At 39.5% G+C, this 26,333-nt stretch overlaps 1 protein-coding gene across 2 annotated transcripts in view; it reads right to left on the bottom strand.

The window, feature by feature from the left end:
• PSEN1 (presenilin 1) overlaps positions 1–26,333 on the bottom strand; it is a 72,857-nt gene that overhangs the window by 11,054 nt on the left and 35,470 nt on the right. For both annotated transcript variants that reach the window (XM_039219944.1, XM_039219945.1), the window contains exons 5-10: positions 24,644–24,785; positions 19,268–19,335; positions 17,736–17,956; positions 12,194–12,292; positions 3,094–3,180; positions 122–295 (exon numbers count right to left, since the gene is read on the bottom strand). In XM_039219944.1, the coding sequence (XP_039075875.1) occupies positions 122–295; positions 3,094–3,180; positions 12,194–12,292; positions 17,736–17,956; positions 19,268–19,335; positions 24,644–24,785 (791 nt within the window). The remainder of the gene's footprint in view (positions 1–121; positions 296–3,093; positions 3,181–12,193; positions 12,293–17,735; positions 17,957–19,267; positions 19,336–24,643; positions 24,786–26,333) is intronic.

Raw genomic sequence — 26,333 nt, 5'->3', positions numbered from 1 at the left:
TATACTCTGTTATTCAGAATTAGACTGTACCACTCTCGATCCATTTTATCTTTGAGAGTTTGGTAATGTAGCCCCTAAATGACCCCAGCCATGACTCTACCATGTATAGTAACACACATACTTTCTTCTGGGTCCTCACTGGCCAGGATGCTGCTGGAAAGTTCCTGCACAGCAGCTCGTGACTCCGTCGTAGAGTGATGAGGCCCTAGGCGGTTGTCCCTCTGGGCTTCCCACTCTTCACTGAAGCCACCATCATCATTCTCTGTCACAGGGTCTTGGGACTCACCTTCTGTGGCTTCAAGAAAAAGTGGAAATTACAGCTCTAAAATTTTTAGAAAAAATGTTAATACCTTTAAGAAAACTACATGGAAACAGTAACTATCCAACTGTCACTGCCAACTAGCTTAGCTGGCTCTTAAACTACAAATCACACGCTGTAAAGGTGCCTGGAGGTTGCTTACCCAATAGCCATTTCTTTCCTTGTTTCCTGAGGGCAGAGTCCTGATTTGTTTGGGTTTCTACCTCTCCTGCACACAACTCTGGTGGTAAATCATGATCCGCCCAGGCCAAACATGGTAATCTCTTCCCAATGAAAGCTCTAAGGTTGAGGCTGGTACTAGCCAATGTGTATTGATTGAGGCCAAGTCTGCTCTGAATTTGGGGAAAATTTTTCTCACTCTTTAGGAGAGATTTAAGGAAGAAACAAACAGCCCCTTTCCAACCCTGGATGATGCCTTATTTGGATAAAATGCCTGGAACTGCAGCTGCCATCTTCTGACCATGAGAAGCAGTGGGCTGAGGACCAAGCCTGTATCTAAAGATGACAGAACCGGAAGATGGAAAGAACCTGGGCCCTTGATGACATCAATGAACCATAAAATTCCCCAACCCTACAAATGCCTACACCTTAGGACTTAACTCTAAGTTAACATAAGAGAGAACATAACTCTTTTTTGTTTAAAGCAACTGAGCTGAGTTTTCTGATCTTGGTGGCTGAAAGCTTCCTAAATGATGGTGCTCACCAACTGCTTCGGTGACCATGATAAAAAGGAGACCATTATGGGAGGTGGGGTGAGGTAGGAAAGGAGGGGTGAATTTTTTTTATGGGCCAGTCACTGCGTTATAAGTGATGATCAATCTTACTGAAAACTGTGAGCATAACATGATAATCCTGAGAAACTTCCATACAGTAAAAATAATTAAAATATATGTGAAGCTGATAACACTTTTCTCTCCTTTATTATTATTTTTAATAAAAGTAAAACATGCTCATAGCAGAGGCAGATTTACCATGAACAAATAAAGCTTGCATACTTCAGGCCTCTCACTTGCATGGAATTCTTCTGGGAGGGGCCACAGCAATTCTGTATTTGTAATTTCTATTCTTTTTCTTAAGCAGGTCTTCACAAAAACTGAATCTTCTATGGTTTGGAGTTTACAGAATCATATAAACATAAGCTAAACATAAGCTTTGTAAATAAAAATCGCACTGCCTGCTCTGCCCCTTCCCTCCTCACCCCTACTTTGGAACCTTCAGACATCCCTCTTAGAGCCTTGTGTCCTTTTTTGTTCCAATCAAACTTCTAGTTCTTCTAACACAGTGGTTTTCAGCTAGGGGGTAGCATCTCCCTTCCAGGGGGTGTTTGGGAAGAACTAGGATGGAGGCCTTTTTCGTTACTGCAACCCCTCAAAGCCACTATTAGAATTCAGTGAGTGAGGGACCAGGAACGCTAACTATCCTGCAGTGAGGGGAAGCCTCACACATGAAGAATTGCCCACCTAAAATACCACAGCACTCCCACTGAGAAGTTCATCCAGCTCCTTCTAACTGCACACCTTTCTTCATGTTGTTTCCTCTTCTAGAAAGTTCTTCTTTGACTCTTCAGCTGGTCATCACCTATTATCACTGCCTCAGGGAAGCCTTCCTGATTTTCCAGAGAAAAGGAAATTCCTCTACTATAAACTTTCATAGCAACTTACACATCTCCTTTGTAGTGCTGATCACAACTGTATGAATTATTTATGGAATCAGTTGTTGAACATTTGTATCTCTCCAAATAGGTTAGAAGCTTCACGAGGACAAGATACCTTGTCCAGTGGTGTACCCTAGTGCCCAGTAAAATATCAGGCACTCAGGTGCTCAATCGCTATTTGTCAAAAGAATAAAATATTGATGTACCAAAAACCACACTCATACATACATACTCACAGACAACAGATCTTTTCAATTTCTTTAGTTTCACACAGTTTAACACAATAACCAGACTTGTAGCAATTGTTTCCAGTATGTTTCCTACTTTTCTACCAGGACTGCTGGGGGGCTCTGAGTGGACAGTGCCCTTTTCTCAGTCACCCTAGTGCCAACTCAGCAGATCTCCTGGCTCCATAAAACCCCAACTTCCTTTTTCCTGACAAACAGTAACTCGATTAAGGCCCTTTTTTCTTCTCTCACCAATCTTTACTCTGCCTATTTCTCAGCTTCCTCATAAGGTTAGCTCTTTTTGTTTTAAAAAGAACTTTCCTTTCTTCTTGACTATTCACGGTGTGCTATTACTCCAATTCTCTCCAGCAATTCCTACCATATGTTCTTCTTAACATATTTGGAAGTACCCACAGGGGCCTTCTGATCTCCCACCCTGGATCCTCACTTTTATACTCCTTCCTCCTTCCTGTCCACCTGGAATATTTTATCATCTTGGCATAAGAATGATCGCATCTCAAGTCAAATTATACTTAAATTACTCTGGCCATATTGGACAAGAGGCTCTCATTTTTACATGTTTGCAGACCAAGATTATTTTTCCTTTTTTAAATCATAGCCTCAACTTGAACCTTTCCATACTGGTATTAACAGTACTAAATGGTAGAAATTCTTTACCTAGGGTGCCCTGGCTGTATAGTTGGGTTTAGAGGGTCTGAACTCCTTAAATATGTATCTGTATTTACTGGGTATTACCACAGCTCTCAGGAGGTGCTCAAGAGTCCATGATCAAAGACAGAGGTTAAAATCATTGCTTCATAGCTCAGTGTTAGCCAACATAACAGGACAATGACCCAGAAAAAACAGGAAATTACCAAATAAAAGTCACCTACTTTGTGCGTTACAGTTGGAGTTTTTGGATACCTTCCTTTGGGCTTCTGGGTCTCCTTCCGCCATATTCACCAACCACACCATTGTTGCTGTTGGGAAAGATAAAAGTCCAGGTAAGAACTTGAAACACAGAAAGTATGTGGCTAGAGAACAGACCATTATCTTCCTACACAAATCACCAATATTCTTAATGTTGCCTGAACCATCCTTAACAATCAGAAGTAAAGGCACATTAAAAACCATAAAAGGTTTTCTTTGATTTGGGTAGATTAAAGAAAAAATCCTAAAATTGAGCATCACATTCCAGTTTCCTAAGTACAAATGCTATAGTAAAACAGTTCCTCATCGGCATAGGAGCACATGTACCCCAATGTTCATAGCAGCACTCTCCACAATAGCTAAAACATGGAAAGAGCCTAAGTGTCCATCAACAGATGAATGGATCAAGAAGATGTGGTTTATCTATACCATGGAATACTACATGGCAATGAGAAACAATGAAATCTGGCCATGTGTAGCAACATGGATGGACCTTGAGGGTGTTATGCTGAGCGAAATAAGTCAGGCAGAGAAGGACAAATACCATATGTTTGCACGTATAGGAGGAACAAGGGGGAGAAGAAGGGCGGAAATGGTGGGGGAAAGGGAGAGAGGCAAACCATGAGAGACTCTTGAATGCTGACAAAAACTGAGGACTGATGGATGTGGGGGGGAGGGGGGGATGGGCATGAAGGAGGGCACTTTGGGGATGAGCACTGAGTGTTATGTAGAAACTAATTTGACAATAAACTATTTGTAAAAAAAAAAAAAAACAGTTCCTCATCATTTCCAGTCCTTGCAAAGTAACCAGAGAGAAAACTGTTCAGGCCAGCAACACTCGAGCTGGACTAGCTGAATAACCTAAATCAGTGTGAAATCACTGATGAAAATTACTTACTGGAACTAAATTAGAGAACAAAACGGGGTGCACAAAAGCATCAGATGATCATTATGATTCTAAGAATGCAGAGAATAAGTTTCTTTCACAATATCTCTCATTTCTGGGATTTCCAGTAATGCTAAACTACATGATATATGAAGAATAAAAAAGGTTAAAAGCAATAAACATAAAAGGGATAGTCAAGTGATTTATTCTATGTCCTTTCCATAAAAGTTCATATATATCTATATAGATCTAGGTATATACACATGCATCTCTGTCACATTTTAGTTAAAGGACAACATGAATACTTTAAAATGGTGCTTCTCACAGGGCGCCCGGGGTTGGCATCTGACTTCAGCTCAGGTCATGATCTCAGGGTTCGTGGGTTGGAGCCCCGCATCAGGGTCTGTGCTGACAGCTAGCTCAGAGCCTGGAGCCTGCTTCGGATTCTGTGTCTCCCTCTCTCTCTCTGACCCTCCCCTGCTCATGCTGTCTCTCTCTCTCGCTCAGAAATAAATAAAAATCATTAAAAAAATTTTTTTAAAAATGGTGCTTCTCGTGTATGGCAGGTGGGATGAAAAATGGTATAGCTCCTATATAGCTTCTGTTGAAGGAGAATTTGGTGACATATAATAAAACTGTGTCATAAAAAAAAGAATGAAATCTTGCCAGTTGCAACATGGACGAACCTAGATGTTTATGCTACTTTACCCATGCTAAAACAAATGAATAAACAAAACAGAAGCAAATTCATAAATACAGAAAACTGGTAGTTGTCAGAGGGGAGGGTGGATGGGGGATGGGCAAAATAGATGAAATATATTAAGAGGTATAAACTTTTTGAGTTATAAGTCACACTGACGTAAAGTACAGCACAGGAAATAAGTCAGAAATATAATAACTTTGTAAGGTGACAGATGGTAACTATACTTAACACAGTGAGCATTTTATAATGTATATAAATGATGAATCACGTCTGAAACTACTATAATATTGTATGTCAACTATACTTCAATTAAAAAAAAAACTACCTGTGCATTAACCCTTTTACTCAGGAATACCACTTTAGGGAATTTATCCCCCAAATACACTAACAATAATACAAAACTACTTATAAACATGTGCATACAGGGTGATAGCAGGGACTAAATACCAGAAGCAACCTGAGTCCAATCTATGGTCACAGTAAATTTTAAATAAGACACTTGGCATCTATGTATTTCTGGCTGGTTATCACTGATTTTATAATTATATCCATGTTCCTAATACTTTGAAGCTTCTTGATTAACTTATGAAAGAAATACACAACTAAAGAAGCTGAAAATTCTCTAATAGCCACACTTACTCATTCACTGCGGCTTTGGGATTTTGAGGTCAAACAAGTTTCATTATATGATAACCCAAATAACTGGTTAAAGTCAACATAATCCAGGCAGGCACTACACTGTCTAAATTCACACCCAAAGAAGAGAAATGGAAGGGTGACCACTGTGTATAAGGCTTATGGGTTTCTGTAAGACTTCTTGGCAATAAAGGTAGCAAGTATTTATTTGATTTTCTTTCTCTATGCAAGTATAACAAGTATGAGATACAAATTCTTTTGTTTTAACACTTAATAGTACCATGGAGGGGCACCTGGGTGGCTCAGTTGGTTAAGCATCCGACTTTGGCTCAGGTCATGACCTCACAGTTTGTGAGTTCAAGCCCCGCGTTGGGTTCTGTGCTGACAGTTTGGAGCCTGGAGCCAGCTTGGAATTCTGTGTGTCTCTTTCTCTCTGCCCCTCCCCTACTCTCACTCTGTCTCTCTCTCTCAAAAAATAAGTAAACATTAAAAAAAAATTAACAGTACCATGGAAATCAGGCATCAGCAAACTTTCTCTATAAAGAGCCAAAAAACAAATGTTTTGGGCTCACGGGTCACATCTGGTCTCTGCCACATACTCTTCTTTGTTCTTTTTTTTATTAAAACTGTATAAACTACTCTTGGTGAACAGGCTGTACAAGAACAGGTTGTGGGCAGATTTGGCTACAGGCAGTAATTTGCTAACCAATGATGTAAATTATCATGAACAGAATATATATTTGTTGAATGAATTCATATCACTAAAATAATATTTAAAAACCCACTTTTCAATCTTTTAACACCAAACATCTTAGATTAATAGAAAAATACACAATTTAAAGCTTAACATAATCTATATTCCCCCAAACTGATATGAAATCAAAGAAAAGCTTTAAATGAAGTGGTCTACCTCAAGAACTGTTAGCCTCACTTTTGATAAGCTACCAGAGTAGATTGCCTCTACTAGGGAAGAATGATTTAGTTCCAAATCCAGGTGTACATTTTTCCTGTCAGGACGATGGAAACAGAGTATTTTTGTTTAAGATACTTTTGCAAACCAAATATCCTTAACTGAGGAAGAGTATACAAATGCATAAAAGGATTGCTTTTTTAAAAAAAAATATTTATTTTGAGAGAGAGAAAGAGAAGGAGGGGCAGAAAGAAAGGGAGAGAGAGAATCCCAAGCAGCCTCCAAGCTGCCAGTGCAGTTTGAGATCCACATGGGACTCGATTTCACGAACAGTGAGATCATGACTTGAGCCAAAATCAAGAGTCAGATGCTTAACCAACTGAGCCACCCGGCACTCCAAAGATAGATGGCATTTTAAAAGAGCAAATAGTAGGAGAGCCTGGGTGGCTCAGCTGGTTAAGCGTCTGACTTTGGCTCAGGTCATGATCTCGTCGCCCATGGGTTTAAGCCCTGTGTTGGGCTCTGTGCTGACAGCTGAGAGCCTGGAGCCTGCTTCGGATTCTGTGTTTTCCTATCTCTCTGACCCTCCCCTGCTCATGCTCTGTCTCTCTCTCTCTCAAAAATAAATAAATGTTAAAAAATTTTTTTAAAAAGAGCAAATAGTCAAGAAGACTGATTAAAACTTTTCACTTTAGTGTTTTTTTCCAGGTGAGGGAAAAAGTACTGATTAATACCGCTGTTTTCTTAAATTTGGTTTAAAAAAAATGGGGTGCCTGGGTGGCTCAATCAGTTAAGCGTCCGACTCCGGCTCAGGTCATGATCTCACGGTTTGTGAGTTCGAGCCCCGCGTCGGGCTCTGTGCTGACAGCTTGGAGACTGGAGCCTCCTTCGGATTCTATGTCTCCCCCTCTCTCTGGCCCTCCCCTGCTCAGGCTCTGTCTCTCTCTGTCTCTCCATAATAAACAAACATTTAAAAAAATTTTTGGTTAAAAAAATAAAGTCCTCTCTGGGAGCCTGGGTGTCTCAGTCGGTTAATCGGCCTACTTCGGCTCAGGTCATGTTCTCACGGCTGGTGAGTTCAGAGCCCTGCGTTGGGTTCTGTGCTGACAGTGCGTGGAGCCTGTTTTGGATTCTCTCCCTCTCTCTCTGCCCCTCCCTGACTCATACTCTAATATAAACAAACAAACATACATTTTCATTTTAAAAAAAGCCCTCTCAAATTTAGTGATTTATAAATCCTCATCACAGATTTAGTATTTCATGAGAACAGATGCTTTCTTGGACCTGTCTGATCTACATAGAAGGCAAAGTTTTATGCTTACATTTTTCCACATATGTTCAATTACTGTTAAAATATCTCAGAATGTCAAATATTATGCAGACTTGAATTTTTAAGAATACTACATGTGAATGATATTTTAAAACAACAAAGTAAATGCTTATTTGCTGTATAAAATCAAAATGTATGTTTAACGTTGTGGCAAACTGAAAAACTACTGCTAATTCTTCACCCCTGCTGCACCCACATGCACGTCATGGCAGCACTAGGAATGCCACTTCGTTCTCCTCTTCCTGACCTGGGGCTCCGCTATGTGGTTTGCTTCAACCAATGACACGTGGCAGAGATGATGGCATGCTAACATCGAGCCTAGGCCTTAAAAGGCCTTGCTGCTGCTCTCTTGTTCCTCTAGCCAGTAAGAACAGGCCTTCGGCTAGCCCACTGCTGGACCAAGGGGAGCACATGGAGCAGAGGTAGAAGAGCTGACTCAGATCAGCGGAGTCAAATGACCTGCAGATGGTGGGGGTGGGGGGGCCGTAGTGATAAATGACTCGTATTTTTAAGGTACTGGATTTTAAGGTGGTTTGTTACACACTATTGTGGCAAAAGCTAACAGTAGACAAAACAGTAAAACAACATAAAATTATGAAAACACAAAGAATAACTTAAAAACTCAAAACCCTTCCCCTTTGACATTCAATAATTAACTTTAAAAAACACAAAGGAGAATTAAAACTCTACAAGTGGAGAAAGGTATAAAGAAAAATATAAAAGTTACCTCAATCTCTAAATTCCACATCTCGAAGGTAAACACTGCTAGACTTCTGTCAGTTTTTAAAATGTATCAACAGGATTGCATGTACACAGACATCCATACATAGATAGTTTCCTTCCCCTACTCCTCCCATAGGATATTGCATTATTGCTTTCAATCTTGCTTCTGTATTTGGTATGGAATCTTTAACGTTGAAAAAAAAAACCACCTCAAAATTGGACATATACAGAGATACTGCATTTTTTTTTGAAAGAGAGAGAGAACAAGAGTGAGCAAGCATGCAAACAGGAGAAGGGCAGAGGGGGAGGGAGAGAAAATCTCAAGAAGGCTCCAAGCCCCAGCACAGAGCCCAACGTGGGTCTCGATCTCACAATCACAAGATCATGACCTGAGCCGAAATCAAGAGTCAGATGCTTAAGTGACTGAGCCGCCCAGGTGCCCCACTACCTCATTCTTTTTTTAATGGCTGGACAATTACCTATTTTATGACTGTACCATAACTATTTGAAAGTGTTCCCTTTGATGGATACTAGGTTACTTCTAACCAGCATGCACTATTAACATTTGGTGGAACATTCTGCATGCACAAATATGAAAAACTTAAATGGATTTTAATTTCCAGGAACAACACATAAGAAGCTCACACCCAAATGTTAAGAGGAAAATGTTGATGTTCAGAACTTCATCTGTTCTTTTCTGCTAAAAACACAGGAAGCACATGATAATACATTTATACTGGAAGAAGAGTAATACAAAGATCCTTGCATTCCAGACAATGGGTTTCTTAGCACTTTACCAGATTCCTCCAGCTACAAGCAGTCTCCACCTTTCCACTTCCCACAAATGACCTCACATCGAGTTCACAAGGAAGATTAAGGTGAACTAACATGTGCTCTCAACTTTACCTGTATCTTTCACTATGTCTCATTACCCTCTGCTTTTCTGTCTTCCTTTTTCCTTCTTTCCAGGCCTTTCTCTGTTCTCATCTAATTCCTCTTCCTGAACTCTTAGAGCAATTTCTACCTGCTTTGTTGATAGCCGTGCTCCATTAATCATTCCTTCTTGTTGGTCTCTCCAGACGGTTTCTCCACTGACTCCTTCCTCTCAGCCTTAGAAACAGAGTTACATCTTCTGTCTCCTGCAAACTCCTTTCTGTAGACCTGCCCTCCTCTCAAGTCACCACTGCCCGGGCCAGGAGACAGGAATCCCTCCGGCAGTAGGTGATGGGTGCTGCCCCACCCCTCTTTCACCACCTGTTCTCTGGCCACACCATCACTTCCGCTGCCAGGGCTGGCAACAGCAAAACATAGACAGACACACGTTCTTCCCTTAGGAGCTACTGCCTCTGGTCCTATCACTCTACCAAAATGCTGTCTCAGTTGTCACCTAAGATGTCCAAGGCACCCAAATCTATAGGGTTTATTTAGTCCTCAGTATCTTTGGCTGTTTTATAGCATCTGATGTTCTCTCCTTGAAACTCTGCTTTTCCAATAGCCCAACAGAATAATAATGATAGAATAAGCCTACAAGGATATGTATCATATTGATAACAGAAGTAACTGCTTGGTAAGGTAGTATGATTGGGGATGATAGTTACAGGGAAATTCTGCTCTATCTAAAATATTTAATATTTTCCAGCGTAATGCGTTAATATATCACTTGTACAATGAAAACTTTTAAAAACATGGAAAACAATATAACCAGTCACAAAATAAGAAATATATATAGCTTAAGAAAAACATGAAAAAAAGTCCAAATAGCCACTAATAGTTATTAGTTACTAAGCCAAGATGCAAAATAAAACAAGAGGTTATTTTTTGCCTCACATGTAATAATGAAGGTGTAACTGGTACTTTCACACAAGTAAAGGAAATAAAAACTGGTATAGCTGTTTGAGGAGGCAATTTGGATCTATCAAAATTTAAAGGCATACATCCTTTGACTTAGCAATTCCATTTTTAAGAATGCATCTTACAAAAATGGATGGTCTCTGCAAGCATGGTTTGTGACAGAAAAGAAATGGAAATGATCCACATGTCTACCAAGAAGGACACCTTTTCTGAGCACCTATGTAAGAGAATCCTATGCAGCCACTTCACATACTGACAAGGAAAACAAGTCCTGATACTGGTTTTTGAAGCAAAAAGTCCTGGCTATTCCAATTTTCTGGTATCTTCCTCTCTTCCTTTTATTGCTGTCTCTTCATTTTCTCAGTCTCTAAACACAGGAGTTGACAAAGGTTCTCTCCTTGACATCCTCTCCTCATCCACTTCTGTCTGAACCACTCATCCACTCCCAAAGCTTCAACTGCCCCCACCACACTGACCCTTTCAGTTCTGCACCTCTGATGTCAACCTTTCCCCAAGAACTAGCACTTTACTTCTACACTTCTGCTGGAAGTTTTTACCTGGATGACTCAGAGGTCCCATCAACGAAGTAAGATATGTGCCACAGACAAAACTAAACACTCCTCAAACAAGAAAAACATTTCTTCATCACCTTTCCTTCAGGCTTAAGACTTCTCTCATCAGTTGCTAGGAATTACCTACTGACTCTACCTCCAAAACCTCTCATCAGTCAGTCCTCTCTCCCTTGACTGCCATTACCAACACCAAAATTCAGACCCTCATCATCTCCCACCTAGATTACAGCGTCATCTGCTTAGTTATGCTTCGCACTACCTCAGTTCTCACTGCCCCCAACTCATCTTACACAATGCTGCCAGCCTATGGAGCCACAGCTCTGATCACGTTACTCTTTTGCTCAAGAAACTTTGTGATTCCCTGGTGATCGCTGAATAGCATACAGATATCTAAACCAGCTACACAAAGTTGTCCTTGAACTTGCCCTAATCTGCCTTTCCAATTTCTACTTCATGTTCTAGTCAATCTGAACACCTGAAATTTGATAAAGATGCCCCATGCTTATGTCTCAAAGCCACTCTGTGACAAGCTCCCTTCAGGGAACCAACTCTTCCATCTGTGTTTGCGGAAATCCTACTATCCTTACAAGGTTCAATCCAAAGTTACCTCATCCACAAGGCCTTCTGATTCCCCAGCCAGGTTTTCCCTCTTCTGAATTCTCTTGACACTCTGATTGTGCCTCTTCTGGATCAAGTTAACAAGAACGCCTTATGTTCTTATGTTGCTTATTTATACACTCTAAACTGTAAGCAAAGGAGCTTTGAGGAAGGCAAAGTATCTTAAACATTTTTATGTCCCCCACAGTACTCTGTGGCAGAAGATTAGGTCAATGCCCAAAGGCATATGTACTGAATGATTAGGAAGACTATGACCCCAAAATAACAAGAAAAGAGGGGCAAACACATTGTGAACGTGCTGTTCTCTCAGTGAGCTAGGACAAGCTTCTTTGGCAGTTAAGTATACATAACAAATGCTCAACCTTTCTTGACATAAGAGATTTAAAATAAGAATACTGGCTCCCCATTCTCTAAATATTTCTTGTTTATTTATTTGTTTTTGAGAAAGAGAGGGCGAGCTGGGGAGGGGCAGAGAGAGGTGGGGGGTTGGGGGGGTAAGAAAATCTCAAACAGGCTCTGCACCATCAGCATGGTGCAGGACTCAAACTCACGAACTGTGAGATAACCACCTGCACTGAAATCAAGAACTGGATGCTTAAATGACTGTGCCACACAAGCACCCCTATTTCTTCTAGTTCTATACCTAGTGAAAACTCTTTTAAGAACCAAGGTCAAGTAGAAAACAACACTTTGCAAGGAAACAAGGATGTGTAGAAGTTCCCTTAATGCTATGCATTTAAGATGATGGCCACAATAATGGCCACGATTACTTGTGACTGAGTTCCTATAAATTCTAAGATGATTACTAATTTCACATCATTCCAAAATACTTACAGGAATAAATGAGAGCTGGAAAGAGAGTTTCATTTCTCTCCTGAGCTGTTTCAACCAGCATACGTAGTGGGCCTTTTGGACATAAAACAGCCACTAAATCTAGAAAGAGAAAAAAAAAATTTCTTAATCTGGAAAAATGTATTGGCTCAACTTGTATATGGGTTTGCTAGGAAGGAATTAACCAAGGGAAAAGGGGTAATGTCTTATTTACACAGGAAGATGTTGAATGAATATGAAATAAACTGCAGGTAAACTGGTGGGGGGAAACAACCTAAACAAAATACAAAAAACCACACAGAAGATCCATGTAAATTTCAATTTGGTTTTGCCAGCTAGTTAGTTAGTTTACAGTGTATCATTACTGAGTTCTAGGAATAAGTCCTCCCAGTTGGAAGAAAAGAGACAGAGATAAGGACAAGATAGAACTATTCTAGAGTACTTGTCAATTTCCAATAAGTAAAAACAAAGAAAAGTCATTTCCAAATAAATCAATATTTAAGAGCCACAGACAGAAGCTTTAAACTGAGAGGAATTTAAAGAGGGGATTACCCCAGAAAAAAAAAATAATAAAATACAAGAGGGGATTACCCAGTTTTTCAAAATATGACGAGAGAGTAAAAAAAATTTATTCCCTCTCCTTTTTAAAAATAGCATATGTACTACTTAGGAATACTTGAAAAAAGAGGGCAGTAAATTTAAACAAAATAGTAAATCTTTGCATGAGAAACGTATTTCTTTGGTTCTCCTGTCAAAAGCATTTCACAATATTCAAGTCTCAAAATGCATGTGGAGCTGAAAAGTGGCCTATTTTATAAAAACAGCAACTCGGAGAGGAGGCAGTTTGCCTAAACTATTCTTAATTCTACCGCCATCTCTTTCCATCAACTGCAATTTTTCTTACATTTTCTGTGTCATAAAAATTCAGAATACAGAACTACAGAAAATTTCAAGAATTTACAAATATTAAAATGAGTAGCTACATTTGTGAAGGAAGACTTGAGAGCTTGTGGTGACATTACCATCATTCAGATGCATTTAAGTAAAAAAAGAAAACAATCCTCACACCTGCAAGTGGTCACATCTCCTTGTATACTACTACCACTAATATAATAAAGTACACACACACAATTCTCAGCTCTCACTGATTCCACTTTGATTTGTTTTGAATGACAAAAGAGAAATTTGCTGTGTTCTGAAATAATGAGACTTTCAACCTGTCTGAAGGGGCCGTGTCCTGTAACTATCTTGGTTTTATGACATGCTGCCTCTTATAGAATTGTTAATTGATAAACTCCCTTATTTTTAGAGCAATTAAAGTGAATTAATTTCGTTTTAAAATTTTAGAACCTGTGTGACAAATTAAATCTTCAGGCCTTGTAAAAGGGACTTGAGAATCACTACACTAAATGGTGGCTATAAAAGTGTCTTACTTTAAAGGAACTCCAAGCTCTGTAGAAATAATTTGTATCATGTATAGTAGAAAGAAGGCTAATGGGAGAAATAATGTAACACAGTAGAAAAGATACTAGGCTAGGGATTCAGATTCTAGATCAAATGTTGTAAGTTTGGCCATACACTTTCTCTCTCTAAACTTCAGGTCTGTTAGCAGTAAAACAGGAATTTCTGCCTTGATTACAGGATTCCATATAAAAAATAACAGCTAACATTTACTGAAAGATACTATTATAAGTGGATTAGATGTATTTTTTCACTTACTCTTCACAATAACGAAGACTCAGGGGTTGAGAATTGTTAACTAAAAACACACAGCCAATAAATGATAGGAGAGGAACCTGAAGAAGGCTGCCTCCAAACTGGCACTCTTTTTGGTTTTGGACATAAAAAATAGCACCAGACTATTATTACAATTCACCCCTGATGTTTAGTGATAGAAATATGCCATGTTCCATTTAATTAAATTTTAACTTGCTTGAGTATGTCACAATGGTGCTTTGTGAGGCCTGCAGCCTGAGGCTGGCGGGGATGGTGAAAGTCCTACTGAAACCCTTGTTCAAGTCTATGGCCATACCACCCTGAACGCGCCCGATCTTGTCTGAAACCCTTGTTCAAGAGCCCAGCATTGCATACTTTTACAGATGAGATGGTCACTATTAACAATGTCTGGAACTCCAGAGTGGATAAAGTGAGGCCTATACTGTGGCCTTAATATGTACAGAGACATGTGTAACCGTGATATATATTTCGGTTATCGGTTATCAGTGAGGCCAGAGATGCTCACAGTTATTTTCCTCCAAGAGGAAAACCTTGGATAAGTAATTGCTGTTGCTACCACTGGCAGAACCAGATGACTACACCACTGGCAATGGCCCAGGAGTCTGTAAAAATGCAGAGATGAAGCCAATTGTTGACTAGGATTGGCTATAGTTGAGCTATTTCTGCTGACCTCTGGATCCCACGCTCTGACCAAGGATGTCTGGATTAGGGAATGAAAAGACGGAGCTCTTTAGTAAGCTTCATCACATGTAACTGTGGTGCTGTCCATAAGGTGTACAAACTCCCACTGCTATTCACGCATTTGTTCCCAAAGGGCTTCCAAGGTAGCCACAGGTCTAAGAGAGGGGTGACCTTCTCTAGCACTTTGTCAACTATCAAGGGACTAAGGACAGTCGGGGCCACCTCTCTTATACGTACAACACGCCAGAAGGCCCAGATTCGGCTCTATCCTGTAGGTAACATTTCTGTCTTAGCAGGGAGGCCCTGGTAGCGGTTCTGAGCTTGTAAATGCTGCCTCCATGACACACAGGAAGATAAGGAGCTTCACAGGTTCAGGGCCTGTGAAAAACTCTGGTTTCCAGAAGAGCTCAATATGCACTCTCCAACTGCCACTCTAATGGTATATAGCAGGAGCCTGAGGAAGGCAGCTTCTCACACCGGAATCCATGGGCAACTTGTAATCATCATGGGTGGTCCAGAGACTTCAGGTGTGAGAGGAGGTTGCCAGAGCTTCTACAGTGAAGTATTCTCTGGAGGTATGGAGAGAGGACATTAACAGAAGTGATTGTTCTATTACAATTTGGAAATTCTTACAGCCCTTTATTGTAGGGGCCTCAATTCAAGATAAGCCAATTTGTGAGTAACAGTATAAACAAGTTTAAGTAAAATCTGTAAATGAAATAAAGTGAGGAAGTATTAAAGAAAAAAAAAATCTGTAAATGAAAAGTATGTTGCCTCTAGATCCCAAAAAGTTTTAAAAAAATACAGGGCTTGATTTAACACTGCGGGTACAGGGAGGCTCTGTTGCTATTTCTTGACAGTGTCAGAGATGCAGAAGGCCTCAGTGGGGAGTTATTTCTAGGGGGTGTACTGTAAGCCCTGGGAAAGAGAATGGGGTAATTGCTGACATGTCAGCAATGCTCTGGTCTTAAGGCTATAAACGGGATAGCACTATGAGAACAGGGCCCCATGATCTCCCAGGAGCCAGTTAGGGAACCAGACACCTGTAACTGCCTAGCAGTCCTTAAAGCTGCACATCTTCCCTACATGTTTTCACGTAAACACCAGATGTGTGGTTGGTCTACGTCTGGAGGCTCTTTGTGTTTTCCTCCCATGTTTTCACATTCTTTGATGTCTATACCTGGCGAACATGAAATAACGACTATGTGCAGTTTGCTGCTGCTGCCGTTGCTGTTTCACTGGCAGAGGCAGCCCTGCCTGTCTGCTCAACCTAAATGTCTGAGAACCTTCTCTTCAGTGCACAGCTACACCTCAGCCTACCAAATAATTTTCAGGAATTCAACTGGGGTGGCAAAGTCTTGTACTATGTATAGGCAAAGGCCCACTCCATTTTTTTGAGCTCCTTTGTGAATATTTATATGTCTCCAGTGAGTATGTCAAATGAATCTGTTCAGAGGATAACATCATCAGTGTGATGTTTTATCTGTGCTCCTGGAGAAAGCTGGATGTGGCTAAGATCTAGGCAACAAAAATAATATGCAATGGCTGGACAGCTAGGTAAAGATACAGCGTGTGTCCCTCTGAAGGTGAACACAAACTGCAGCTGTTGAAAAAGGCACTGAACAGAAGAACACATTAATAAAATCTCAGCTGCTGATTGGATGGGGCCAGAACTGGCTCGAACACAGCTATGCAATAATAGATGAGTATTCTGAAAACCATCAAGTAGAACCTAAGGTCATCATGAAAGCAGAGACAATATATGGCTTGTATAGTTCTAGGACTGACTGCTCAAATATGAGAACAGAACCAATTCTATTTCTGCAGACTTTTAAAAAAATTTTTAAAAATGTTTTATTTATTTCTGAGAGGAGGCAGCATGAGCAGCGGAGGGTCAGACAGAGAGGGAGACACAGAATTTGAAACACGCTCCAGGCTCTGAGCTAGCTGTCAGCACAGAGCCGGATGTGGGGCTAGAACCCACAAACCGTGAGATCATGACCTAAGCCAAAGTCAGACGCTTAACTGCTTAATCGACTGAGCCACTCAGGCGCCCCTCCACACTTTTCCTTTATCAGTCAAGTGGGGATGGTGAGGATTCCTACTACAGGTCTCCTAACATTTAAATAAGCATTTGAATAGCAATTAAAGAGCACTGTCTTGGGGCGCCTGGGTGGCTTAGTCGGTTAAGCGTCCGACTTTCACTTGGGTCATGATCTCGTGGTTCGTGGGTTCGAGCCCCGCGTCGGGCTCTGTGCTGACTGCCAGCTCAGAGCCTGGAGCCTGTTTCAGAGTCTGTGATTCCCTCTCTCTCTGACCCTCCCCTGCTCACGCTGTCTCTCTCTCTCTCCTAGAAATAAATAAAACATTAAAAAAAATAAATAAATAAAGAGCACTGTCTAATTATAATACAGAGATCATATACTGACCTCTGAAAATGGATCCCTTTTTGGCTTCCATGCAGGGCGACAGCCGCAGAGTACAGACCTATACAGCTGGTTTTGTTATTCATGGCAAGGGCACATTCTGACTGTTCAGAACCCATGTCAAACCGGTTGTTAATGAATTTAAATTTCACACTGCCCACATAAGTTTTATTTTTAAAAGAATAATTCTATCCAAGTTACCTTATAAGAAGTAGGTAACCTAATTTTGGTTTTAAAAACCAACTAAACATTTATTTTATGTGTGTGAAACACTCTGCTAGTGCTTTTCAACATATGTTCTGAACTCTTACAACTCTGGGAAGCATCGTTCCCATTTTCCAAATGGGGAAACTGAAGCTCAAAGAGTCTGAGGCACTTTCCTAACATTATAAACATGGTCAGTGCCAGAGATGGGATTTAAATCTAAGTCCCACAGGCTTCTAAGTAGAAGTCTATGGATCTTTCCACTAATCCATCACTGGGTTAAACTGGGGGTCAGTCATAAAACATTTTTAAAGAAGTTAACTTCAAAAAAATGGAGATCTTTATATGAAAAAGATATTATAGCCAATTAATTATTTACTGAAGAGCTACGGGACGTAACAGTTATCACTTTCCTAAGTCAAGATAACTGGAAAAGGAAGGGAAACACACCAGTGAGATACTTCTGTGATGAACAAAATGTCAGTCTTGAGTTTTACCATATACTGAAATCACAGCCAAGATGAGCCATGCTGTCCATTCTGGGAGGTACTTGATAAATACCAAGGCCATGAGGGCACTGATCATAATGAGATATGCCTGCTGGAGTCGCAGTGGCCCTTTCCAGTGGATGGCGATCATTCCCACCACACCAAAATTCCAGATCAGGAGGGCAACAGTAATGTAGTCCATGGCAACATTGTAGGTTTTAAACACTTCCCTGAAAAAAATTAAACAGATATCTAAAAAGATTTATACATAGTAATTTTCATCAAAGCACTGTTTATTTTTTTTATTTTTTTTAAATGGTATTTTAATATCTTTATTTATTTCTAGGAGAGAGAGAGAGAGACAGCGTGAGCAGGGGAGGGTCAGAGAGAGAGGGAGACACAGACTGAAACAGGCTCCAGGCTCTGAGCTGGCTGTCAGCACAGAGCCCGACGCGGGGCTCGAACCCACAAACCGTGAGATCATGACCTAAGCGAAAGTCGGATGCTTAACCGACTAAGCTACCCAGGCGCCCGAGCAAAGCACTGTTTAGAACTATGGTTCCCCCAAACTATATATTCATATCTCACCTTCATATTTTCACCATATATCAATGTGCTATTAACAGTTTCCTTTAAATTAGTTCACTTTTCTCCTCCAGTTGAGCTTACTTATTTGTTTGTTTATCTGAACAATTTGAACAATTATTTGAAAGAGAGTTAGCACAAGCAGGGGAGAGGCAGAAGGAAGGAGAAGGAGAGAATCTTAAGCAGGCTCCACACTCAGCACAGAGCCCCTGACAAGTGTCTTGATCTCACAAATGTGAGATGATGACTTGAGCCAAAATCAAGAGTCAGACACTGAACCAGCTGAGCCACTCAGATGCCCCAAGTTGAGATTATTTTAAAAGAATATTATGTATCATTCATATAAATGGGAAGCCAGTATCATAGGTCGTAGCTGTACAAACAAGTACAAAAACTTTTTTAAAAGGCCATATACCACTTAAAATGCCACAATGAGAAGAGATACTACTTTAAAATTTAACTAAAATAGGGGTGCCTGGGTGGCTCATGGCTCAGTTGGTTAAGCACCTGACCCTTGATTTCGGCTCAGGTCATGACCTCACAGTTCATGAGTTTGAGCCCCGCGTCCAGCTCCACGCTGATGGCATGGAGCCTGTTTGGGATTCTCTCTCTCCCTCTCTCTCTGCCCCTCCCCTCCTTGATCTCTCTCTCTCAAAATAAATAAAAATAAACTTTAGTATTTAACTAAAATAAATTAATTAAAAAATTAAACATGCACAACAAATTTTATAGCTAGGACGTGTGATGTGATTTTATAAAATGAAATTTAGTGTAGCCATTAAAAATATACATACATAAATATTTACAATACTAACCACTCATATATACCATGTACAAATTATATGTGAAAACAATTATAATTTAAGAGTAATTCATCAACAAAGTACATGGCTTTAGGTGACAGTTATATAGATCAGAGTTATCTCTGAAAACAGACCAAATATTTCACCACTTACCCCAAGTAAATGAATGAGAAAAAGAACAGTAACAACAGAGATGAAATAATAAGCCAGGCATGGATGACCTAGAAAAGAAAGAATTTCCATATAATTAACAGATCCCATAACCTTACAAAAAAGCACATTTCTTACTTCAAGAACAATGTATTATTTCTACATATGTTATACTTTTCAAATGGCAGAACTCAAACTGATTTTGGGATCAGTGCCTATTTGTATTAGAACTCTCTGGTGCTGAACTACTTCAGAACAGAAAATTCAGCAAGACCTTGCTCCTTTAGAAATATGTGAAAAATTTTTAATTTTTTAAATATTTTTGAGAGAGGCAGAGTGCAACTGGGGGAGGGGCAGAGAGAGATGGAAACACAGAATTTGAAAGAGGCTCCAGACTCTGAACTGTCAGCACATAATCCAACGTGGGGCTCAAACCCACAAGGTGCAAGATCATGACCTGAGCCAAAGTCAGACACTTAACCAACTGAACCACCCAGGTGCCCCAGAAATAGGTGAAATTTTAAAAATAATACAGTCTAAAATGAATTATCAATTCACCTGCCTTTTGGTCAACATTTAAACTTTAAAGAAGCAACACTTTCAATGGAATCTTTTTGTGGTATTTCCTAAATAAGTAGAAATAAACTGAGTAAAATAAAATTCAATAAAACTGAAAATCAGATATTCCATTAGGTGCCTTATATATGCATACATTAACTGTATTAACAAAAATAGGCCTTTTAATTATATAACCATTTGACAATATATTTGGAATCTAGAGTTTCAGCAAGCATTACAACACTGCTTATTTTACACGGTTCATTAATAAGTAGTAACATTACAAATTCTTTGGAACACTTCTGAGTCCATCATTATGCAGAATTCACACAGCACTATATAAATATTAGTCATTATTACTCATGTACAGCTTATGAATATGAGAGATAGAATCAGAATTTGACTTTTGTAATCTGTTACACAAGATGAACATTTTAAATGGTAATTTCATGTAATGGGTGTATTTGGGAAAATACTATACAACCCAGGGAGCCTGGAGATTTTAATATCAGAATGGAGAGGCACAAACAACTGTCAAGTAATTTCTAACCAAACTGAAATTATTTTGAGGTGGGTATCCACTATATGCTTCAATCTTTCAATATAGTTCTACTGTTTAATGACAGAAGTTACTTAACCAATAACTTTTCCAAACATAGTCTCTTACCCAGAGTATTATTTTGTCTTCATTAACAAAAACTCCCACACCCACCTCCCAGATGCAGTTGTTCCAATAATCAGATTATAAGGTATCAAAATCTAGTTGTGATTAAAATGTATGTTAATTATCTTTCTCTTGTGATTCTGTTTTGATCACCCAAGGTGATTTGTGATTGTCAATGCATTTGAAAGAAAAGATTTCTTAAAATTTTCTGCTGCCTCTTTTTCTTTAAAACAACTTTATAAAATGGTACAATTTGGGGAAAGGTCAAAAGGATGGCTTTACATGGAAGCTGGTATTCCTTAGACATCTGAATATTCTAAATTGATTATCTGAATACAACAAACTTAATTTCTACAGTTCTTTCACAAAAATTTCCCCTAATAATATATTATAAAAGTCTTCAAACATACAGCAAAGTTTAAAGAATTTCACAGTGAATACCATTCACATTTTGCTATACTTGCTTTGCAGCATTTCTATCCAGCTTGCCATCTATTAGTCCTTTTTATTTTTAATACATATCAAAGTAAAGTGAAGACACCTATACATATACCTATACCTCTAAATACTTCACCTTTAGCAAAATATTCTAAAGGGAGCCCTTCCTCTGGTTGGTCTGCAGAAAATCCAGTAAAGATTATGCAAAACGAAAGCTACCTGTGGGCTCCCCAGCCCATCATGCTCCCAAGACTCGGCTTCAGAAATAATCCTCAGATACATCGTGAAAGCAAAAGTATGTAATCAAAGCATAAGACTTTTTCTCATTACTGACTATTGATATATGTTGGCTTAGTGACTTCACACACACAAAAAGACTGTACCAAGTCAATAGGTGAAATATATCAATTTGTTATTTTAATATTTCTTGTTTTTACTATTGTGGAAACATATATATACATCTCTCTGTTTCTCTCCAGGCCATCTACATTTCCTTTGTAATTCCTCTGGCTTAGGTTTTTAAAAATTTATTAGGATGTTCATAATTTTTTTTAAGATTTCTTTTTTTTAAAGTAAACTCTATACCCAATGTGGGGCTCAAACTTACAAGCCTGAAATCAAGGGCCACATGTTCTACCAACCATGCCAGCCATATGCCCCTAGGATGTTAAGAATTTTCTTAATAATTTGTAAGTGTTCTTCATATTCTAAAGATATTAGCCCTCTCTCTGTAATAATGGTTTTTGGTCACTAATGTTATGATTTTCTGAATTATTAACTGAATCCAAAGCCTCTTCTGATGGTGACTAAATAGCACTTCCCCTTTTTCTAGACATTGAGGTGGTAAAACACTCTTTTTTCTCATCTTGCAAAAATCCCTATTCAGCTTTTCCATGCCAAAGGCTCTGAAAGAAAAGAGCCATGCTTCAGTATAGAACTACAGGCATCTCCTCTAAACCCTGAACTAGCCAGGCCAGAAATCACATGATTTTAATAAGTTATATAGTTTCATCTATAACCTGATATGTAATAATTAACTGCCTTTTCAGTTTCTACCTTTTTTAAAAGTTTGTTTGGTCTTTTAGCTTCTTGTGTTTCTCACAGACATTGCACAACCAACCACTGACATAACAAATCCTCAGGGTTTACTTCCAAACAGGTCCTGGCAAGTTTCTGAATTTCTGACTGAAAAGCTCCTTTTATTTTACACTAGGAATCAAAGTAAACAACTTGTTCCTATAGAATAGGCTGTGCCTGCTAAGACTTGAACTTAATGTTAAAAAAGCAAAACAAAACAACACCCGTGAACAAATAAATGTGGAAATGTTGCTGAAAATAAACCTCTGCATACTGTCTAAAATGAGATGTAACTAAAAGATGTACAAAAGTGACCAGAAATATATCAAGATAGGTTCAAGGTGCCACGGAGTAAAATCACATCTACCCTGTCTCTCCTGCCAAATGCAGCCATAAAACCTGGAGAGAATGCATGCAGCTGCTAGGTGAGGACTCTGGAAGTGAACAGAGTCAGGTGGGCTGGGGAATGAGAAGTGAGTTGATCACTTTTCCCCTCTAGCACCACCCTTCTCCATTAGAACTCAATGCAGCTCTGAGTGGAGAGGAGCAAGACAGTGAGAGCTCTCGAAGCCCAGCTCTGGATAAGGAACAGGAAAGAGGTCTCCTAACAAAAAAGAGAATGCAACAATCTCAATTTCTGGGTTTTCCTTTCACCATTCTCTCACATGCAGCTCTCAAAGAACCCTGTGGGGGTGGCAGTGGGGGCAGCAGGAGCCTAAACTTCAGGGTAAGGGGAAGCTTCCTCTGTAACTGGAGCTATAGTTGCCAGAGAGTTGGGCACATGGCACTTATTTCATTTCTCTGTCGGTCCTCCCACTTCTTGGCCCCATCATTGGTAAAACAGTCATTTCTGGCTGGAGGACTAGAACAGGGAGGCCAAAAGAACCAAAAAGTACCAGGGAGATCACAGAAAGGAAGCAGCTCAGGAAAGCAAACTTTTACAGCCGTGATGAACCGATTGGCCCATCCTCAAGGTGTACAGGTGTGGTTATGGCCCCAAACAGGATACAAATTCCCATAAAACGTGAAGAACACAAGTAGCATTTAATCCAGATAAGGGGTACAAAGTGAGCCCAGCAGAGCAGAAACATGGAACTAGCACGTAAACACTTATATGCAGACAAAGTCATTGTCATGAGGATATTTAAATGGGGAGGAGAATGCTTTGCAGCATGGGTTTACATCATTTGCTCTTTGGTTTTCTGAGTATTGATGACACTTGCCATCATCATACACACCTCTGTCTTCAATCTTTTCCACTTGCTAACGTCAGAGTGCAGATGGTCATCATTTTGGTTAACACTTCCACTCACTCAAACATTCATCAAGGAAGGTTAAATTCTGTATAATTTTAAAGTTCATGAACACTGGAAAGGTATTTGGTCTTACTAAAAATTAGCCAAATGCAAACTAAGGCATTTTGTTTCATCTATAAAAATCAGTACAGAATTTAAAAAATTCAGTGTTGGTCAATGTAGGTACGGTAAGACATTCTCTTTCTCTACTAACGTTAAGTACAAACTGATACTATCATTTGAGAAAGAAATTTTGCACACCATAATAGTTAAAAATATGTAGGTAATTTGTCCCTGAAATTCTGTGTCTAGGATTTTACCCTAAGGAAGTAATTTGAAAAACTGAAAAAGCTCCATAAAGACATTCATTGTTGTTTAGTAAAAAACTGGAAATGACTTAAATGTCCAACATCAGGGAGAATAGGGAAAGTAAATTACAATACACTTATTGAGTCAAATGTTATGTAGCCTTTAGACATGTTTTGTGAGAATTTATAACATGGAAAAATGCTTATTCCAAAGTGAAAGTTAAGAAAGGACACATGCTGATTATGTATTTTATTTTAACCAAGTTAAGGGATATACAGAAATAAATAGAGTAGACTTCAGTATTCAGAAAGATATCATTTCTTTTATTTGAGAAAGACCCTAAAGGCTCATGACTTGTAATAATTTGTGATTTTTCTGAGGCATGCATCTGAAATATGTGCCAGATGGCTAAAATTCAAGAGTGAATCCCTTAGCTACAGGGTGTCTTTCCTGCACAATCTCCCCTGCCCTTATTTCCCAAGGAGAGAACTGATGCTCCTGCAGGAAAGACAGTAAGGGAATGGATGGCTCCCAATACAGAAGTGGGAATATAACTAGTCACCAGTCACCAGTGAGTTTAACACCAGTGTCTGAAGAAGGCTCTACTGGCCTGTACTCAAGAGAATCTGAAAACTGAAAATTAAATTTTTTTTTAAAATTTATTTCTAGGAGAGAGAGAGAGAGAGAGCGTGAGCAGGGGAGGGTCAGAGAGAGAGGGAGTCACAGACTGAAACAGGCTCCAGGCTCTGAGCTGGCTGTCAGCACAGAGCCCGACGCGGGGCTCGAACCCACGAACCGTGAGATCATGACCTGAGTGAAAGTCGGACGCTTAACCGACTAAGCCACCCAGGCGCCCCTGAAAATTAAATTTTTAAAGCTAAACTAAAAACAAACAAAAAAAACCCAACCAAGCTCAAAATCAAATCGGTTGTACGATATAAGGCCCTTTTCTCTACCAGACCAAGTAAGGTATAGGACAGGAAAACTCAATCACGAAAAGAATGTCGTAGAAAGCAAAGATCCATGTCTCATGCTCACCTTATAGCACCTGTATTTATACAGAACCACCAGGAGAATAGTCATGACAACAATGACGCTGATCATGATAGCAGCATTCAGAATCGAATTCAGGGCTCTCTGCCCCAAGGTCTCAGTGTCTTCTGTGAATGGAGTATAGATTCTGTAATAAAACAAAACACAAAAGCCCCAGGTCAAACCACATACCCTCTCCTCGTCTTATTACCTTGATTCAACTGGTATCTTTATATGATTTTTTTTTCCCATCTCAGCAACTTAGCCAAGAATTTTAGCTAAGAAAATTAGCTATACTTTAAAATAAGTGCTTTAGGGGCACCTGGGTGGCTCAATCAGTTAAGCTTCCGACTCTTGGTTTCAACTCAGGTCATGATCTCATGGTTAATGAGATCAAGCCCTACATTGGACTCTGTGCTGACAGTGTGCAGCCTGCTTGGGATTCTCTCTCTCTCTCTCTCTCTCTCTCTCTCTTTCTCCCTCACTCCTTGACTCTTGCTGTTTTTCTCTCAAAATAAATAACTTTGGTAAATAATGAAAATAATAAAACACAAAACAAAATAAAAGAGATATCCAAAATATGGAGAGGACTTTTGTGAACCAGACACTGGCTCCATCTAGTGGATGCTTCATATTTGAAATAATAACTCAAGTGTTCTTTCTCCAGTTTGTTAGCAATTTGTTAAAGAACTGGGTTCTGCCATATACCTGTTACAAATAGTTGTCAGAGGAAGGTGGCTTACAATTATTTTTTTTCACCTATAGGGTGACTGCAACTGGAACTGTTCTGACATAACATCATACATCCATCTTCCCCATGGTTTCTCATTCACATAAGTACTTAGGTTCCCAGCTGAAAGTTAATTCTAACTCCCTTACAGTCAGGTGTGGCCACGAGGCTAAACATGGCCAAAGAGTTTTAAGCGGATATGTGGTCGAACTTCTAAGAAAGGCATTAATTCTGCTGAGAGATATGTCTTATGTCCTCTTCTCCCCCATTCCTTCCTGTTTCCTGTTGTCTGATTTAAATACTAGGGCTCTGTGAATAATCTAAAGGATAGAAGCTAAAGGAAAAGGAAAGAAGCCTGAGTCTTTGAAAAACGTGCAGCCACTATACCAATCTGGACGGACCACCTGATACCACTCTCTGGGAAACAGCTAAAATATATATACCATTTAAACCAGTTTTTTTCATTTCTTATAACAGGGTCAGGAAACTTTCTGTAAAGGACTAGAGAGTACATATTTTTTAAAGTAATTTTATTTTAATTATTTATTTTAGAGACAGAGTGAGTGCAGGCATGAGTGCGAGAGAAGGGGCAGGGGAGGGAGAGAATCTTAAGCAGGCTCCACACTGCGCAAAGCCTGATGCAGGCCTCGATCGCACAACCCTGGGATCATGACCTGAGCCGATATCAAAAGTCAGGATGCTCAACTGACTGAGCCACCCAGGTGCCCCTAGAACGTACATATATTAAATTTTGTCATATAGTCTCTGTTCTAACCACTGATCCCTGCCATTGTAGTATGAAGTCAGTATGAAGACAGCCATAGACAATATATAAATGAACATGGTTGTGCTCCAGTAAAAGTTTGTTTACAAAAACAGGTGGCAGGCAGATCTGGACTGTGGACTATGGCTTACTAACCCTTGTTCTATAACACAGAGACCAAACTAACTCTAACTTATACACAT

This window comes from Hyaena hyaena, unplaced genomic scaffold, assembly GCF_003009895.1.
Source record: "Hyaena hyaena isolate Hyena2069 unplaced genomic scaffold, ASM300989v1 scaffold_851, whole genome shotgun sequence".
Lineage (NCBI taxonomy): Eukaryota > Metazoa > Chordata > Mammalia > Carnivora > Hyaenidae > Hyaena > Hyaena hyaena.
The sequence above is the reverse complement of the archived record's forward strand: the minus strand, read 5'-3'. Positions and strand labels throughout refer to the sequence as shown.